The sequence below is a fragment of the Pelophylax lessonae genome (assembly GCF_965119305.1).
Source record: "Pelophylax lessonae genome assembly, chromosome: 3".
Taxonomy (NCBI): domain Eukaryota; kingdom Metazoa; phylum Chordata; class Amphibia; order Anura; family Ranidae; genus Pelophylax; species Pelophylax lessonae.
In genome coordinates, this window is record NC_138770.1 from 484,948,248 (window position 1) to 484,967,989 (window position 19,742).

Genomic DNA, 19,742 nt, shown 5'->3' on the forward strand with positions numbered 1-19,742 from the left:
CTAAGAGCTATAGTAGAGTGTGTGGGTGTGAGCCCACAGGGATTGCCCCATAGGTGTGGTAACGTTTTTTCCTGCCTAGTGTCCTACTCCTGTAGGAGGCAGCATAACCCAGTGGTCAAGAATATATGGATGAACAATGATGGACAAAAAGCCGCTCAGGTGTGTGTAATGAAAGCCTGGAAGTCTGATGCTTGGCTAGGTTCGTAAACCAAACAGCAGTGAGCACAAGAGAAGATTGACTAGATAACACGTTTTCAGGAAAAGATTAGCTTAGTCATAACCTGGTTACGACTAAGCAAATCTTTTCGTGAAACACTTTAACCATCTTTCTGCCTGTATGTCCATGATGTTTGCTATTTTGGATATTTTTCTTCAATAAACATCCTATTTGCCTTTTATTTGGAGTGCTGTCAATCTTCTCTTGTGCTCAAGAAGATATGGAGCTGCATCAGTCAATGAACTTCAGACAAAAGGATTTTACGCTAAGTCAAAAATCCAGTTTTTACACACCTGCTCCCCATTCACACCTGAGACCATGTAGCACTAACGAGTCACATGACACCGGGGAGGGAAAATGGCTAACTGGGCCCAATTTGGACATGTTCACTTTAATTATTGTTTTTTTTTTATATTGAACAATGAAGACAAGTAAAATACAGTAAGAGGTACAGGAAGACTTTATAGGTTATTAAAGTATGGCTTCTTTCTACTTGTTTGAATTGCCATATTGATCACAATGCTGTTTGTATGTATTGTGCATTCCAACTGTTATTTCAATTACAGCTCGTGGTTGTGAATTATTAAAAACCTGTTTGTTGACACAGTTAGGTTTGATCATATGTTGTTCATCTACTTTTGAGTCTGTTTTTCCTTGTTATTAAGACAATTACTATTTTTACATTACTCTTTGCTTTATATAGTAAAACCCAAGCTGATGGGAACACAAGTTTTCAGAAATTATGACTTAGAGAAATTAAGAAAATACATTGACTGGAAACCATTCTTTGATGTATGGCAACTCAAAGGAAAATACCCAAACAGAGGTTTTCCAAAAATCTTCAATGACAAGTCTGTGGGTAAGTATATATCTTGTTTTGCACATATTGAGAATAATTTACTGCAGTTTTTTGTTTTCTCTTATGTCCTCTGACAGTCGCCGCCCACTCATACACTCTTCACTACTGGGTATTGGTCTTATCCACAGGAGTAAGCTAGGCAGAAGATTTTGTTAGAAACATTCACAAAAACTTTGCATAGACACACCTTTAGGAGGCTGTCCCTCTGGTCCCCCCCCCCCCCCTGCTAGCAGCATTCCCAATTCAGTTTGTCTTTTGCCTAGGTAGGAGTAGGCAGGCTTCCCTTGGCTGGGGCTGCAGTCTCAGCCTTTTCTTCATTTTTATTTCTGCTAAGTGATTTTTCTTTACACTGATAGCTTATTTGTTCCTGCGCTTAGTTAGTCAGACTTCGGAAGACTACAGCGTTTGCGGAGCTGGGAATCGCACTGGTTGTACTAGAGCCTTATGGAATCCCAGCCTGCCATCGAGCGTTAGCAGGCTATGCGTACGCCCAGGCCTCGCAAACGACCTGTCCTCAGGGACAAAGCCTGCGGAGTGGCTACTTGTCTCAACTGTGGTACGCCACATGTTGCTAGCGTCCTGTTCGGCTGACGGCACCCCCACCCAGAGTGGGAGGCCTTCCGTCACAGAGTGGCACCCACGTTTTCGCTGGATCGGTGAGTACCATGCTACCCCTCTGTCTTTGGCATTTTCTGTCGGGGGTGTATGTGGGGCCTCTGTTATGGGGATGGCAGTCTATTTGGAGTCTGTAATATCCCCCTCATGTCTGTCTGTATGGTTCTTGTGTGTCCCTCACGGTCCCTTCAGGGGCGCTATGGCGGTCCTGCTGCGGTGTGGGTGGTTTGCGGGGGTCCCTGTGTCCCTTGTGGTGCTTGTGCAACTTTTTGGGGGTATAGACATGTTTGTGGGGGCCGCAGCGGTGTAAAATCGCGGGGCCTCCATTTCGGGTGTGGGCAGGCTGTTTGGCCTCATGTAAGGGCAGCAGCCATTTTCTCTGTAATGCTTGCCGCCCTTTTGGGCGCCATCTTTGGTGTGGGCAATGTATTTCCCCATGTGTTCGGTGGCCATTTTCTCGGAGCCTCCCCCATAGAGTTACATTGGCAACCATTTTCCTGTGGCTCTGACCTATGTTCGGCCTCTAGTGGCGTGACATAATTTCCTCTCTCCAAGCACTCAGATCGAGCTGGCAGCGTGGTATTGTATAGATACACTTCTGGGGGTTTTTTTCTGCTATTTTTTCGGGTTTATATCTCTGTTGGCAGTTATATTCTTCAGTGCTTAGTAGCACAGGCTAGTCACTCATTGCGGTGGGAACCGTCGCTATTGCCAATTTAAAGGGCCAGCGCCATAAAATTTCTAAGTGTGTTTTAAGGAGTTCCAGGATAGAAAATTCCCCCCAGCTCTGGTGGAGGGTTCAGGTACTCCTGAATCCTCTGCTATAGTCTCACTTACTGCTGCACTTGCGACTTTAGCGTCCAAAGTGGATCTGTTGATGTCTGAGCGGGCTTCAAAGAAAAGGCCCAGGCTTTCTCAATCTTCTGATTCGGAGCTAGATATGGTTGCCACGGACAGTGTACCCCCTGAGGGGTCTCAGTCCTCTCAGTCGGATGGGGAGGGTTCCCCCTCCGGGTCTGCCAGAGAACGCGCTGCAATGTTTTCGCTCATTAGCTCTGTTAAAGACACGCTACAATTAGAGGGTAAGCTCCACCCACCGGGTAAGCAGTCTTCCTTTGGGACCTTCAGAACCCAGAAGTTGGTTCAGGTGTTTCCCTGTCCTCCTAAATTTTACGAAGCAGTGAACGAACAATGGCGCAATTTAAAGCGCAATTTTGTGGTATCTAAGCGGTTTCAGTACCGTTATCCCTTTGCGTCTACGACGGATTTGCGCTGGACTGTGGCCCCTAAGGTGGACCATACAGTATTCAGGTTAAACAAAGCCACTCTGATGCCCGCGGAGGATTCTCCGGTGTTCAGGGACCCGGCGGATAGGCGGGTGGAATCTCTTACCCGCCACTCCTATATGGTGGCGGGTTCCTTGATGAAACCCGTGTTCACCTCAGTAATGGTCTCTCAGGCTGTGGTGGAGTGGACTAAGGTGCTCAGACGCACCCTTGTGGCTGATTCCGCCCCTCCTGCTACTCTGGAGATGGTGGACCAAATTATTAGGCTGTTTTATACCTGTGTGACGCGGCCTTGGATAAGGCCCCTTTAGTCTCCTGCTTATCTGCGGTCGCAGTGACGATCCGTCGGATCGTGTGGTTGAAAAGCTGGTCGGCCGACCAGACTTCCAAAAAGACGGTGTCTGACATCCCTTATGCAGGGAATCGCCTTTTTGGGGACTCTCTGGACGAATTTGTTAAGGGGGTCACTGGAAGTAAAAGCACATTGCTGCCCCAGGTGTCCAGGGGCAAGTCTTTCCATGGTAAGCGGGGCCCTTCCTTTAAACCTAACCAGGGGTCCTTTCGTGCCTTCAAGGCACAAGACAAGGGCAAGTCCTTCAAGGCCTCTGGTGGCCAGAAGAAGCCTTGGGCGGGCAAGCCTAAAGCCGCCCACACTGGCACGGCGGCCCAATCCGCCTCGACCTGAAGGGGTGCCCTCACACATTTCAGGGGTGGGGGGACGGCTGCGCGCTTTTCCCGAAGCTTGGCTGGCCAAGATTCAGGAGAGATGGGTTCAGGAGCTCATTCGGTCAGGGTACAAAATTGAATTTCGATCGCGCCCAGCAGACAGATTCTTTCCCTAAAATCTTCATTTGACTCCAGGTTGTTTCCAACATCTCCAACAGGCAGTTTAGGATCTCTTTGCCCAGGGGGTGATCATCCCGGTGCCATATCGGGACAGGTTTCGGGGTTCACAGTGCCCAGAAAGGAGGGTAAGGTGCGTCCAATTCTGGACTTAAAGTTTCTGAACCGCTTTGTGTGGGTTCAAAAGTTCCGCATGGAATCCCTCCGATCGGTGGTGGCCTTCCTGAGCCCGGGAGATTTCCTGGCTTCCATTGACCTCAAGGATGCATGTTTACACATCCCCATTTACAAAGGTCATCAGAGGTACCTCCGAATCGCAATCGCGGAGGAGCATTATCAGTTTGTGGCGTTGCCTTTTGGCCTCGCTTCGGCTCCAAGGGTGTTTACCAAGGTGTTGGCTCCTGTCCTGGCCCTGTTGCGGGCACAGGGGATTGCAATCCTTGGGTATCTGGATGATCTCCTGTTAAGGTTGAGTTCCAGTCCAACTCTGTTGCGCGATCTGTCAACCACAGTTCAGACGCTACAGGAGTGCGGGTGGACCATTAATTTTCAGGAGTCGACATTGTCTCCTGCTGTTCGCCTCCCTTACCTGGGGATGATTCTGGACTCCGCCCAAGCAAAAGTCTTCCTGCCGGAGGACAAACTCCGGAGTCTACAGAATGAGGTCAGGTCCCTCAGGGACAACAAATCCTCATCGCTCAAGACCTGCATGCGGTCCCTGGGCTTGATGGTGTCAGCCTTTGAGGCGATACCATTTGCACAGTTTCACACACGATCTCTGCAAGCGGAGATTCTGGCCAGGTGGGACAGGCATCCTCAGTCCTTGGAAAGTCAGAGCGGGTCTTCTGTGGTGGCTCCAGTCTCTGGCTCTGATGGAAGGGAAATCTTTCCGGCCATTGTTATGGACGGTGATCACAAGGAATGCCAGCCTGTCGGGCTGAGGTGGCATTCTGGGCAATTTGTCTGCCCAGAGCACTTGATCGGAGGAGGTTTTCTCTCTACCGATAAATGTCTTGGAACTGAGAGCGATCAGACTATGTTTGCTCCGTTGGTCAGATCGGCTTCTGGGCCGCCCTGTGCGTGCGCAGACGGACAATGCAACTGCGGTGGCTTAGATCAATCACCAAGGGGGCACCAGGAGTGCCCGGGCGGCCAAGGAAGTGGCCGAGATTCTGTCCTGGGCCGCGACGCAGGTCTCGGCGCTTTAGGCAGTTCACATTCCGGGTGTGGAGAACTGGAAGGCCGACTATCTGAGCCGTCAGACCCTGGACCAGGGGGAATGGTCCCTACACCCGGAGGTGTTTCAGATGCTGTGTGCGCGATGGGGATCCCCGGATGTGGATCTTGTCGTATCCCGGCTAAACAACAATGTAGAAAGGTTCGTGGCAAGAACGCGCGATGCTCTGGCAGACGCCTCGGATGCGCTGGTGGTGCCTTGGAGTCAGAATTATCTGATTTATGCCTTCCCCCCGATTCAGTTGTTGTCCAGGTTCCTTCGCAGGTTGGTCTCGGAACCGAAGTTGGTGATTCTGGTGGCCCCAAACTGGCCAGGCCGGTCTTGGTACGCGGACATCATACAACTGGTTGTCGAGCCTCCCTGGCGGCTCCCGTTACGGGACGATCTGCTGTCTCAGGGGCCGATCTTCCATCCTGCTTTACGGTCGCTGGCTTTAACGGCGTGGCTGTTGAAGGCCAGGTCCTGAGAGATCGGGGTCTCTCGTCGGCGGTCATTCCTACCCTGCTTAAGGCTAGGAAGGCCTCATCCATTAAGATCTATTACCGTACCTGGAAGGCTTATTTTGCCTGGTGTGAATCCAGGGGCATCCATCCTCGCTCCTTTTCGGTGGCGAGGGTGCTGGCCTTCCTGCAAACTGGTGTGGACCAGCGTCTTGCGCTGACCACGATTAAGGGTCAGTTGTCTGCGCTGGCAATCCTTTTCCAGCGCCCCTTGGCGTCAAACTCTTCGATATGCACCTTTATTCAAGGTGTGCGTCATTTGGCTCCTCCTAGGAGAGCGCCTAGTTGCTGTCCAGGTTCCTTCGCAGGTTGGTCTCGGAACCAAGGTTGGTGATTGTAGTGGCCCTGGACTGGCCGCGCCGGTCTTGGTAAGCGGAAATCATGCAACTGGTCGTCCAGCCTCCTTGGCGGCTCCCACTACGGGACGATCTGCTGTTTCAGGGGGCGATCTTCCATCCTGCTTTACAATCGCTGGCTTTGACGGCGTGGCTGTTGAAAGCCAGGTCTTGAGAGATCGGGGTCTCTCGTCGGCGGTCATTCCTACCTTACTTCAGGCAAGGAAGGCCTCGTCCGGTAAGATTTATTATCATACCTGGAAGGCTTATTTCGCCTGGTGTGAATCGCAGGGTTTCCATCCTCGCTCCTTTTTGGTGGTGAGGGTATTGGCATTCCTGCAATCTGGTGTGGACCAGCGTCTTGCGCTGACCACTATCAAGGGTCAGTTATCTGCGCTGGCCATTCTTTTCCAGCGCCCCTTGGCATCAAATTCCTTGATCCGCACCTTTATTCAAGGGGTGCGTCATCTGGCTCCCCCTAGGAGGGACTCCTTGGGACTTAAATTTGATTTTGTCCGTTTTGCAACGTCCTCCATTTGAGAACATCTGGGAGATTCCTCTGCCTGCGCTGTCACGGAAAGTCGCCTTTCTGGTGGCGATCACATCTGCTCGCAGAGTGTCGGAGTTGGCGGCCCTATCTTGCCGCTCTCCCTACCTGGTTGTTCATAGGGATAAGGTGGTCTTGCGACCTCATCAATCTTTCCTTCTAAAGGTGGTGTCGGATTTCCATCTCAATGAGGACATTGTCTTGCCTTCACTGTGTGCGAATGCTAAGCATCCTAAGGAGTTTGCCTTGCATTCCTTGGATGTAGTTCGGGCGATCAGGGTTTACCTGTCGTCTACTGAATCCTTCAGAAAGTCGGATTCTCTTTTTGTCCTTCCTGAGGGACCTCGGAAGGGTATGGCTGCGTCTGCGGCATCCATTTCTAAATGGATCAGACAGACGATTGTACAGGCTTATTCACTTAAGGAACGGGTTCCGCCCTTCCCTGTCACGGCGCACACTACCAGAGCGGTTAGTGCGTCTTGGGCCTTTCGCCATCAGGCGTCGGTGTCCCAGGTGTGCAAAGCGGCGACCTAGTCGTCCGTGCATACCTTTACAAAATTTTACAAACTTGATGTTTTGGCATCGGCAGATGCCTCCTTTGGCCGCAAAGTTCTGAGTGCGGCAGTGCCTTAGGGGAGACATGGCGTTTTTAGCCTTGGTTATTTTGCCTTCCTGGGTTTGTTCCCTCCTGTTGAGCTTTCCTGTTACCCAGTAGTTGCCTTTCTGGTTCAGATAAGGTTATTTTCTCTGACCTGGATGCTGCGTTGCCTTTTTGAGACGGTTACATTTCCCACCCCTCACATCTACACTGCTTTGGGACATCCCAGTAGTGAAGACTGTATGAGTGGGTGGCGACTGTCAGAGGACGCAAGAGAAAATATAATTTTTTGTAAGAACTTACCGTAAAATTATTTTCTCTGAGTCCTCTGACAGTCGCCGCCCCCCGCCCCCTGCCCCTTGCTACCAAACTGAATTGGAAATGCTGCTAGCAGGGAGGTATTTGACCAGAGGGACAGCCCCCTATAGGTGTGTCTATGCAAAGTTTTTGTGAATGTCTCAAACAAAATCTTCTGCCTAGCTTACTCCTGTGGATAAGACCAATACCCAGTAGTGAAGACTGTATGAGTGGGCGGCGTCTGTCAGAGGACTCAGAGAAAATAATGTTACGGTAAGTTCTTACAAAAAATTATATTTTTCATTTGTGGGTGTGTGGGAAATGTATCTTAATTGTACAGCACAGAACACAGGCATGGGTTATAGGCTGGTACCTTAAGGTGATTGACAGTGGCAAAACTTTACTGGGCACACCCCTATAACACTACCACACTTTGTGATAGGTAATTATTTTGCTAGTGTCCTAAGTTGATGAACCTCTTCTTCCTTCTAGAGTAATCATTGCTTCAATAGTTGCATTTTTTACTTCAGATGTTTTGATCAACTCCTCACTGTCCTATAATTCAGCAACAGAAGCAGTTCATCCAGAACAGTGCAACCTTGGTATAACCTTTGGCGCTATACTTGGACTCGTGCTGTCAGTACGACCTGTATGGTTTATTCGGCCACTGGATTTGGCTTGGGAACTCACCTTTGCACCCAATGCAGCGCGTGCACAACATAGTTAGCCACACAATGCTATACCAGTCAAGGGCTATGGTCTATCCCTATGGAACCCAGAGGATCTCTCCAGGGACATGCCTACTGTGACGGGTTATGCCTGGACCTGATTTGGGACCAATGCCATTCATTGACAAGTAAAATAGGTTTACCCTGTACATGGCAGGACAGGTTTCCTAAATAGTATTTCTTCTATACTAAGTAACTGTGGAAACCCAGAATTATGTTTGAAAATTACTTTGCACTGTTAAACTTTTCAAACTTGGCAATAAAATTCTACCATTCAGAGCGTAGTCTCAGGTGGATAACTAGGTGTGACATCACACCGCAGGTTGCACTCTGACCACCGCTTCTGCCAAGAGCTCTTTGTATGGTACCTGGTCACTTCCAACTGCTCTTTTGCTTTGAGGACTTCAGTTGCAGGATGGTCTACACCTGGGTTGCTGCGTATTCCTTCACGGACATGATTACCACATTTCTGCACTCTTCAGGGTGTTTTCTCCCTAGGAGTATACCTTCACCGATAACAATGATGGAAACCAGATGTAAGAGAACAGTGGCAAAAATTCAGGCAAACTCAGAGTGATGGACCCCATTTTAACACAATCTCTTCATCCAATTCCAGCTCTGTCTCAGGCACCCAACAAGAAGCCTTATCTGACCAAGTCAAATTTTTCTGTAATTATGTCAGAATTTCTTGGCCACCTACTGGCTTTAATGCAGCCATCGATCTCCAGAATACAAAAGCACCAAACACCTTCCCCACCCCCCACCATCTCTACTGAAGTCAGAAAGTTAAATGTTTTCATGCAGACATTAGGGGAATGAAGAAGATCCACATATGTTCTACTTGTTTATCTGCAGCCTTCTCTTCTCTACATCCCTTCAAAGTCCATCATTTATAAAGCTTGTCTGAGCTTTCAGAAAACAGAGGCAGAGAGCTGAAGAGCTCAATGAGGAGAGAGCTGATTGGAGGGAAGGGACACACCCGCTTAACACAGAACACTGAAACAGTGTTGAGGCTGTTAATCACAGGCTGTATGCTGGAGGTCCCTCCTTCTCAACTTTTTTTTGTTGATGTCAGGTAAACATTTTTAGAAGTGTTTCATGTTGATAGCAGAGGAATGTAGCAAAACAGAAATGCTACTCAGTGCTCTTAACTGAGACAAGTACACACTACAAAGGGATATGTTTTTCTCATATTTCATGTCTGAGGTTTACAACCACTTTAAAGCGGTTGCCCAGTCTCCTGGGAAAAAATTAAAAGTCACAAAATGTAACTCCCCCTGTTTCTGGGGGGGAATTCTTCACGCTCCAGGTCCCAAAACTGACGTTACAAAACAATGAGGAAACTGCAAAGCCAGCTTCCTCTGCATTAAAGTGGTTGTACGGTCGGGGGATGTGGTTGGCATGATGTGAGCAGAGCACTCACCTGTTCTCCGGTATCCTGAGCAGCTGACTAGTGTATGCTGCGGGGTGGGTTTGTTTTCCTTGGCTCCCCCTGACGAACCCTGGTCTTCATTTTCCCCACATTATCTAACTCTCTGGGCTGTCTTACTGCTGATTAAATTGGAAGACCTTCCTGAAAACTGAAAGTGAAAGGTGGAGAGCGCATCCAAATGTTATCTTGCATTTATTTAATCTGACTTGGCCTGGCAGAAATCTTTCTTGGTCAGTGAATTCTTGGATCATACATACCTTGAGTGAGCGCTTGAAGTCATAAGATAAGTGAAATTGACTTTTACTCTCTTCAGAGTACTTTTTTTTTTTTTTTTTTTTACTTGCGCTTAACGCAGTCTTGGAGTGGGGTGTGAGCCTAATACAATGACGTTCTAGTATAGCAATTGGAACATAAAGTAGGGGGTAATGACAAGGAAAAAGGGTGACACATCAGGACTGCAGGAGGCTTCTAGCTCCCAGCCCTAATGAACAGTAAAGGAAAAAACAAGGAAGCAGCAGCTAAACTAGAACAGTTTGCACATAATCCATCCCAAAATAATGTGAAGGGGTTGCAACCAATGTTCCCCCTAAAGTGCGCGCATGCGCGGACGCGCAGTGAAATTTATGGTCCCGCGCAAGCAGCTATGTAGACCGCGCACCTATTTAGACAGCGCAGACATGGCGGCCAGGGGGAAGAGTGTGCGCCCCGAGAGCACGCCCATTGTGTGACAATAGCGAATGAAAATTCGCTATTGTCACACGGATCCTCCTCCTGGCCAATCAGGGAGCGGGTCCTGCCGCTTCCTGATTGGCCGAAAGGCCAACTTCATGCCATTGGCCGAGGAGGAGGCGCCGGGACTCGGGAGGACGGAGACGCGGGAAGCCGGGGACTGAAGAGTGACCGGACTGTCCGTGAGGTAAGTGCACTGGGGGGTCTCGCTCGCTGGGGCCAAGTCACTCACGGGGGGCCAAGTCACTCACGGCTGGTGGTCAAACACCAGAAGATCCACTCAGCCAGGAGGCATCGCTGGAAGTGCTGGGGAGAGCGGAGGATCGCTGCCATCGTACCCAGGGAAATCAGAGCTCTCGCTTAGAACGTCCTACACCTCACTCCATGCAGGTAAGGCAATGCCACCCCCCTCATCTTTTTACAGTACTGTAATGTAGCCCAGTTAATATCTTTTTAAACAAAAACAGTTCCACAATAGATGAGGTAGCCTACCCCTATTAAGGGGCCAGATGGCATTTCATGCTGTGACATGTAGTTCCACAATAGCTGAGGTTCCCTTCCCCTAGTATAGGGCTAGCTGGCAAGTCATGCTGTGACATGTATTCCACAATAGCTGAGGAAGCCTCCCCCTAGTATAGGACCAGCTGGCAGGTAATGCTGTGATTTTTAGTTCCACAACAGCCTAGGTAGCCTGCCCCTGGTAAAAGGCCAGATGGCAGGTTAAGCTGTGACTTGTAGTTCTACAATAAATGAGGCTGCCTACCCTAAGTATGGGGCCAGCTGGTAAGTCATGCTGTGACTTGTACTTCCATAATGGCTGACGTAGCCTACCCCTGTATAGGACCAGCTGGTAGGTTATGCTGTGACTTGTAGTTCCACAATGGCTGAGGTAGCCCATCCCTGCTATAGGACCAGCTGGCATGCTGTGACTTGTAGTTCCATGGCAGTGGGCTAGTCCAGCAATGAGTGTCACCTATTGAACATTTATTATTGCTATTACCTTTAGACTGAGCAATTTCATCAAAAATCGTATATTGTCACAAAAAGTGCATGTTGCCATTAACTAATGGGCTATAGCTTGATAGAATATTAGTAAATCGTATTAACTGTTCACAACCAATTTTACAGTATAGTATACTGTAAAATTGGCTGAACAGTTAATACGATTTAATAATATTCTATCAAGCTATAGCCCATTAGTTAATGGCAACATGCACTTTTTGTGACAATATACGATTTTTGATGAAATTGCTCGGTCTACAGGTTTGCGCTCAGAAATTTTTTTATTTGCTCAGCAATGTAAAAAATTAGAGGGAACATTGGTTGCAACCCAAGACATTACTTTCCCCCTCTGCAGCCCTTAAGGGGTTAAGCCCGAGTGACAGGCCCTTTAAAACAGATTTGATACCCTCTACCCTGACTGCAGGAGGATCACCTTACCTCTCTGTATCACCTGGCCTCTGTTTCAGGGACTGCAGGGATGGAGGAGCCATCTTTAAGAGAGGTATTAACAGCAGTAAAAGGATGTGAATCTGCCTTATCAGAAATGATGGACCAATTAAAAGGCCTTAAAAGAGGAAATGTCACTAGAAGGTAGTGTCAGCGGAATCTCTCCCAGCCACAAAGCTGGAGGGGGCTTTTAAACTAGGTGTTGGGGGGAGAGGGCTCAGAGGTAGAGTCAGTTAGTAGGGAGCAAAGGGCAGAAGGTATTATTGGGGTCAGCAGCGACAGTAGAACCGTAGCGACAACCACTGGGGGGTCTGTGCGGACAAACCTCAGACCTAACAGGAATAAACTTAAGTACAATTCTCTATCCACTTCTACAAAACTAAGAGGGGTATACGCAAATGCAAGAAGCCTAGCTAATAAAGTGTCAGAATGTTTATACTGCTCTGATAAACAGTGTCTATGCAAATAAGCAAGGTATCTGTAAGTAAGGAGATTCTCACCTTATTTCCATAAATCAACAAAAATACAAGATCGTTTTAGTGGCACTAACCTGAAGATAAGAAGAATACAATTTTGTGCAAAAATATATATATTTATTAAAAAATATTAGTGCAGAATAATGTCAAAAAGATAACTGGTAATGAACACAAAATGTGGAGCAAAATTAAATATGTATCACCAGGGCCGGTACAAGGCATGGGCGTAAGGGGGTCCTGCCCTGGGCGCAGTGTCTCTGTGTAAAGGCAGGGGGCGCACTTGGAGCTCCAGCAGTTTCCTTCTCCTTTCCTACAGATGCCAAAAACAAATACGGGGAAATAAAGTTCTAAATCTTCTCTCCTAACATAACAGAACATTCCCTGCACATGCTTAGCGTTTTTTTATTGCAGGACTGAAGTCGGTATCTCGATCTTCCCCTGCCCCAGCGCTGCTATCTTCAGCTATCAGTGCACTGCTTGTCAAATGTCTCCAGTTACTTTACATGTCAGTGTAGACTGCAGCCGAGCCTGAGAAGTGTGCAGAGAACTTCAATAATCAGGTGGGGAGATTAACACTTTAGGTCCCTGCATTTGTTAGGTTGGCTACAGTTAATTACTGTCAGTAAGGAGAAGGATCACCTCTTAAAACCAGGGCTACTGCTCCATTCTTGTAGATTAGAATTACCTACATTGAGGAAATTATCTATCCTCTTTTTTTTTTTTTTTTTTTTTATTATATAGGTTTGTTGGTTTTTAATCATACAGAGTATTCAAAGTTTTATATTAACAATACCTCTAGATGAGCGTTAAACCGGAAAAAGAACTGCTTACAAAAATAAGGATGCCTGAACAAGAGTTGGCTATCTTTTGACTGACCTTTTTAGGTGTATGATGGAATGAGGTAGCACATGTACCATGAATACGTTTAATTAAAAGAGAGGATTGTCCAGGTTCTCTCCTAAACAGTTCAATCCTCACCTAGGCATCATGGTATTTCTCCGTATTGAATACCAACTTGGATATTTTTCTTTGAAGGCTCCTTCACATATGTGGAAGTGAATGTTGCTCCTCTGAAAAGCTATGCTTGGTTCGCTTTTTAGAACAGTTTAAGAGGTGGTGATTTAACTTGATAATTGCCATACTATCTTGCCATGATTAGATGTAGGGAGGTTGCAGGGCGGTCTCAATGGACTGCATTATTTGTGTTCAGAGGTAGCACCACCAAACAAAAGCAACATGCAGTTTACGCTCAGAATCATGGCTGTGGCATGTGACCAGCTATGTTTTGTGTTCAGGCAGGTCTGGTGTCTGGACCCCTCAGGATCCTTTCACACAGAACAGAGCCCACTTCAATCTGCTGGGGATCCGTGAGCAGATCCCTTGCTGAATCAGAGCTTTAGAGCTAGTTTACAATTGCAATGGCCCCCTGAAAAGTGATTCACATTGGATTGCTTTTCAGAGATTATTTGACAGACTAAGAGAGGCCATTATATCACTTCCTCGCCACCTATTTTAAGCCCCCTAAAATCCCACACTGTGTGGATGGATTGCATGGGGTTGTGGAGGGGCTGCAGCTCAGCCCTATTCACTTGCATGTATCATGTTCAGCGGGATATCTGCCTGTCTAACGTTACAGGGATACAATGTTGTAGTTTTTGCTGTGCATCTGTATTCTCCCTATATAAATGCCTTTGCACCTTTTTTGGGTTGGGGAGGGGGTGTGGGTAGTTGAGAGGCACTAAAAGCACATCTTACCCACCTGTTTTTGCCCCCCCCCCGCCCCCGAACCACAAGTGTAAACAAGGCCCTTGTTTGTTTACATGAGTGGGACAAGGGTTCCAAAAGCAAGCAGTTGAGCCACGTTTTTACCGCCTCCAACCACTGACTTGAACAAGGAGATGCAGCTGTTTTGTACATGTGCCATGACCGCAATGCTTTGCTTTCCATCCATGGCAAAATTAAATGGAACAGGGTCACTCTGCAAGTGCATGCAATGCACACATCTGCAGCACAGTGGGTCAGTGAGTTAAAACAAGCAGGGAGGGGGTGACATATTGCCACCTCACCAACTCTCAAACACTCCCTGAAAAGTGATATGCCACCTGTGGCAGCAATGATAGCCACACATCTGTATGGGCCCTTTCATCTCAACTTCCCTACATGGAAGAAAAATATATTAAAAATATATTTTAAAAAACATTTTTTCTCTTACGTCCTCCGACAGTCGCCGCCTCTTCATATTCGTCACATATGGGGTATTAGACTTTGCTCCGAAGGAGTAGCTAGGCAACAGAATATGTTAATAAAGCTTTTAACATATCCCACCCTCAAGGGGTGGTCCCCTCAGTCAATACCCTCCTACTTCCTGCAACCATATCTCAGTTTTAATGTCTAGCTTGTCAGGAGTGGCTGGCTTTTTCTGTGCTGGGGCTTTCTGCCCCAGACTCTTTCTTCTTTTTAAAATTTTGTTTGAGTTTTCTCTCTACCTTTACTTAGCTGTTATTTTTGTCAGCATTAGTTAGTTCTTCGGATGAAGAGGATCATGCAGACTGGGTCTCGGGCTGATCCCCCCTGATCGCAGGTCGTGGGTCAGTGGCTTCCCAGTCTGCCATCGAGCGTTCAGCCAGGTAACGCTCCTGGCACAGTGAACGACCCATCCCTGTTCGGTGCAGGGATGATTGGTGAGGTGGCTACCTCACTGGACGCTGTGCGGTTTCTTAACCCCCATTTTGTGCGTCTTGAATGCGACTCTCCCTGCCTCATGTGCAGCGGCTTGTTCGCCTGTGCGGGTCCCCCACGCCATGTGAGGTAAGTGTATTTATGTGGGGACCTGTCTGTCTGGGGGGGTGTCAGTCTGGGACTGTGTAACCTGCCTTTAATCACACTGCTTGTCTCCCTATCTCTCGGCTGCATGCTGTGGGCTGCAAGGGGGGGGGGGGGAGATGTGTGACACTGTCTGTGTCAGGCTGATCAGTGTGTGAAGCTGTGTGCTGTGGGGCATGTTTTTTGGCATGTTTGGGCACTATACAGCGATCGCTGCGGCGATCTGACATGTATTCTGATACTGGAATGTAATGTGTGTTTTTTTACTGCACTGTGGAGCGGAGGTTTCGGCACCAAACGGCGCCATTTTGCCTACACCCGCTCCGGCCGCATGTTTTACATGCATGGCGGCCATTTTCTTGTAGCCTCCATAGGCTTACATAGAGCGCCCTGGCAGCATCACTTCCTCTTTCCAGGAACACCGATCGAGGCAGCAGCAGCGGCGAGGGCCTCCTCAGGTTTTACCCTTCTGTTCTTGCTATCCATTGCCTGTGTTCAGTTTGCATATTCCCTGTGGGGGTCTCATTGTGCTTGAGTGTGGTGCGGTGGGCTGCGCTTGCCGCGCTTGCTTAAAAGGGGCAGTTAACCCTTTGTTGTCTGGCATTACAGGGGCAATGGATTCTCAGGAGGAAAAGTTTCCTACAGCCTTGGTGGAAAGCCAGGGGACCGCTGTCTCCCCCCCAGGGGGGGATTTGGCCACTATTGTGGCTGGCCTTGCTGCTCAGGTGCAGATGCTGGTGGCTGCTCAATCTACTAAAAGGCCCAGAGTTGCTCTTTCCTCTGATTCTGAGGGTGAAGGTGATAGGGCTGTTATGGCGGGGGCCTCCTTATCGGGGTCCCGCTCCTCTCTTGATCTAATAGGGTCTGAGGTGGAGGCTGAAGTTGAGGAGGTTGATAATTCTCCCCCTGGCTCGCCTTAAGAGCTTGCAATCATGGATGAGTTGATTGCTTCCATAAAGCAAACGCTGCGTTTGCAGGATGAGGTGTGTCCCCCCGCCGCCTTGGCGGCTTATGGGACGCAGAGAAAACGCAGGACGCCGCAGGTTTTTCCCTGCAATGATGATTTTCAGCGCGCTGTTAAGGAACAATGGCGCAATCTACGCAAACCTTTTGCTGTACCAAGTAGATTCAAGCTGCGTTATCCTTTCTCGCCTTCCACTGATGAAAGGTGGTGTGTGCCACCTCCAGTGGATCACGCAATTGCGGTTTTAAACAAAGCCACTGCGATTCCTGCAGAGGATTCCCCTGTGTTCCGTGACGCCACGGATAGGAGACTGGAGTCTCTTACCCGTCATACTTATTCTGTTACGGGTTCTATGCTTAAGGCTCTGTTTGCTTCTCTCATGGGGGCCCAGGCGATCGCAAGTTGGACGCAGATGCTTAGGCGCGTCCTAGTGGCCGATTCGGCCTCGCCGGCGACCCTGGATATGGTGGATCAAATCCACCAGGGTGTCATGTATCTGTGTGATGCGGACCTGGACCTGGTTCCGTTGGCTGCACGTGTGCACAGTGTGGCGGTGTTGTCTCGCCGCCTGATTTGGTTAAAATGTTGGTCGGTGGACCAGTCTTCACGTAAGACCTTAGCCAATCTGCCTTATGATGGGTCTCGCCTTTTTGGGGAGTCCCTGGATGTGTTGATTAAGGGGATCACCGGGGGTAAGAGCACTCTCTTGCCCCATTTCCCCAAAGCTAAGGGGGCTTCTGGAAAGAAGCATGCTAATTTTCGGCCCCCTCAGGGGTCCTTTCGTGCCTTTCGGCCGCACTACAAGGGCAAGCCGTTCAAAGGTCAAGGCTCTCAGAAGAAGCCCTGGTCTGGTAAACAGAAGTCCGGCCAATCCGGATCTGCAGCCCATAACAGTGCGGCCTGAAGGGGCGCCCTCACCCAGTTTTGGGGTGGGGGGACGCTTGCTCGGTTTTCTTCAGCCCTGGTTGGCCCGTGTGCGGGACAGATGGGTTCAGGAAATCGTTCGATCTGGTTACAAGATCGAGTTTCTCTCTCGGCCGGAGAGCAGATTTTTTCCCTCAAATCTTCAACTGTCTCCAGAGCGTTTGCGGGACCTGCACCTGGCGGTGCGGGACCTGAGGGCTCAGGGAGTGGTGGTTCCGGTGCCTCATCGGGACAGATTTCGGGGGTTTTATTCCAATCTGTTCACCGTGCCCAGGAAGGAGGGCAAGGTTCGTCCAATTCTGGACTTGAAGGCTCTGAACCACTCTGTGCGGGTTCGCAAGTTCCGCATGGAATCCCTGCGGTCGGTGGTGGCTGCCCTGGTTCCGGGGGAATTCATGGCCTCCGATTCGCCATTGCGGAGGATCACTACCAGTTCGTGGCGTTGCCTTTTGGTCTCGCCTCGGCTCCGCGGGTCTTCACCAAGGTGCTTGCACCGGTTCTGGCATTGTTGAGGGCCCAGGGCATTTCTGTCCTGGGGTATCTAGATGACATCCTGGTTCGGTCTGCGACCAGCCAGGGTCTGGAGGAGGACCTGTCTGTCACGATGCAAACTCTACAGGAGTTTGGTTGGACGATAAATTTTCCAAAGTCGACGCTGAGTCCGTCGGTTCGTCTTCCCTACCTGGGAATGATTCTGGACTCGGTACAAGCGGAGGTCTTCCTGCCGGAAGACAAACTCAGAACTCTTCAGGAGGAATTCAGGTCCCTCAGGGACGTTCCGCACTCGTCTTTAAGGACGTGCATGAGATGTCTGGGATTGATGGTCTCGGCCTTCGAGGCGATTCCCTTCGCCCAGTTTCACACGCGGGGTCTCCAAGCGGAGATCCTGTCCAAGTGGGACGGGCGACCTCAATCTCTGGATCTTCAGATCTCGTTGAGTCATCGCACCAGAAGAGACCTTCTGTGGTGGCTCCAGTCCCCGATGGTGTCCGGGGGCAAGTCGTTTCGTCCTATCTCGTGGACGGTGATCACCACGGATGCCAGCCTGTCGGGCTGGGGTGGTGTTCTGGGCGTTCTGTCTGCCCAGGGGACTTGGTCGGAGGGAGAGTCTTCCCTTCCGATCAACATTCTGGAATTACGTGCGATAAATCTCTGTCTTCATCGCTGGACGGACCGGCTGCAGGGCTGCCCGGTTCGGGTGCAGACGGACAATGCCACGGCGGTGGCCTACATCAACCACCAAGGGGGCACCAGGAGTGCCCGGGCGGCTCGAGAAGTGGCCGACATTCTGTCTTGGGCCGAGACTCATGTCCCGGCGATAACGGCAGTTCACATTCCGGGGGTGGAGAACTGGCAGGCGGACTATCTGAGTCGCCAGACCCTGGATCAGGGGGAATGGTCTCTCCACCCGGCTGTCTTCCAGATGTTGTGCGCGAAGTGGGGTCTTCCAGATGTGGACCTGTTCGCGTCTCGTCTCAACAACAAGGTGAGAAGGTTCGTGGCAAGGACGCGCGACCCTCGGGCAGACGCGTCGGACGCGTTAGTGGCCCCGTGGCATCAGTACAGGCTGATGTACGCGTTCCCACCGATTCGGTTGCTGTCCAGGTTCCTTCGCAGGTTACTCTCGGAACGCAGCACGGTGATTCTTGTGGCACCGGACTGGCCTCGCTGGTCCTGGTACGCAGACCTCGTGAATCTGGCGGTCGACGCCCCTTGGCGTCTACCTCTTCGAGACGATCTACTGTCTCAGGGACCGATTTACCATCCTGCTTTACAGTCGCTGGCTTTGACGGCCTGGCTGTTGAGACAGAGGTCCTGAAGGAGAAGGGTCTCTCTCCAGAGGTCGTTCATACCTTGATCAACGCGAGGAAGTCTTCCTCGGGGAAGGTTTATTACCGAACTTGGAAGGCCTATTTTGCCTGGTGTGAGTCCAGGGGGTTTTCACCCCGCACGTACTCGGTTTCCCGTGTGCTGTCTTTTCTTCAGACGGGTGTTGACCAGCGTTTGGCGCTGGCTACGATAAAGGGTCAGGTGCCTGCGCTGGCCGTTCTGTTTCAACGTCCCGTGGCTTCCAACTCCTTGGTTGGCACTTTTATTCAGGGTGTGCGGCATCTGGTTCCTCCTAGGAGGGATCCTTTGCCCCCTTGGGACTTGAATCTCGTTCTATCTGTGTTACAACGTGCTCCTTTTGAACAGATCAGGGAGATCTCGTTGTCTATGTTGTCCAAAAAGGTCGCCTTTTTGGTGGCGATCACTTCGGCTCGCAGAGTGTCGGAGCTGGCGGCTTTGTCCTGCAAGTCTCCGTACCTGGTTATTCATTTGGATAAGGTGGTCTTGCGACCTAATCCTTCTTTTCTTCCGAAACGAGTTTCGGAATTCCATCTTAATGAGGATATTGTCTTGCCTTCGCTGTGCGCGAAGCCTAAACATCCAAAGGAGGTGAGATTGCATTCTCTGGATGTTGTTCGGGCGATAAGGGTTTACCTTAAATCGACTGAGTCTTTTCGTAAGACTGACTCCTTGTTTGTTCTTCCAGAGGGTCCTCGGAAGGGCATGGCGGCTTCGGCCTCTACCATCGCCAAATGGATCAGGCAGACCATTGAACAGGCCTATGCTTTGCAGGGTAAGGCTCCTCCTGTCCCTGTGAAGGCGCACTCTACTAGATCTTTGAGTACGTCTTGGGCCTGTCGTCATGGGGCTTCTGTAGCCCAGGTGTGTAAGGCGGCGACCTGGTCGACCGTGCACACTTTCACAAAATTCTACAAAGTAGATGTTCAGGCATCGGCGGATGCTTCCTTTGGCCGCAAGGTTCTTAGTGCGGCTGTTCCATAGGGTCCCTTGTTGGGGACTCCTGGCTGTTGGGATAGTTTTTTTTTTGTATCC

The 19,742-nt window shown here is 49.7% G+C and overlaps 1 protein-coding gene across 1 annotated transcript in view; it reads left to right on the top strand.

Moving 5' to 3' along the window:
* The window catches only part of MTR (5-methyltetrahydrofolate-homocysteine methyltransferase), a 1,642,758-nt gene that overhangs the window by 1,389,554 nt on the left and 233,462 nt on the right, over positions 1-19,742 (top strand). The window contains exon 28 of the mRNA XM_082249226.1: positions 921-1,076. Within this exon, the coding sequence (XP_082105352.1) occupies positions 921-1,076 (156 nt within the window). The remainder of the gene's footprint in view (positions 1-920; positions 1,077-19,742) is intronic.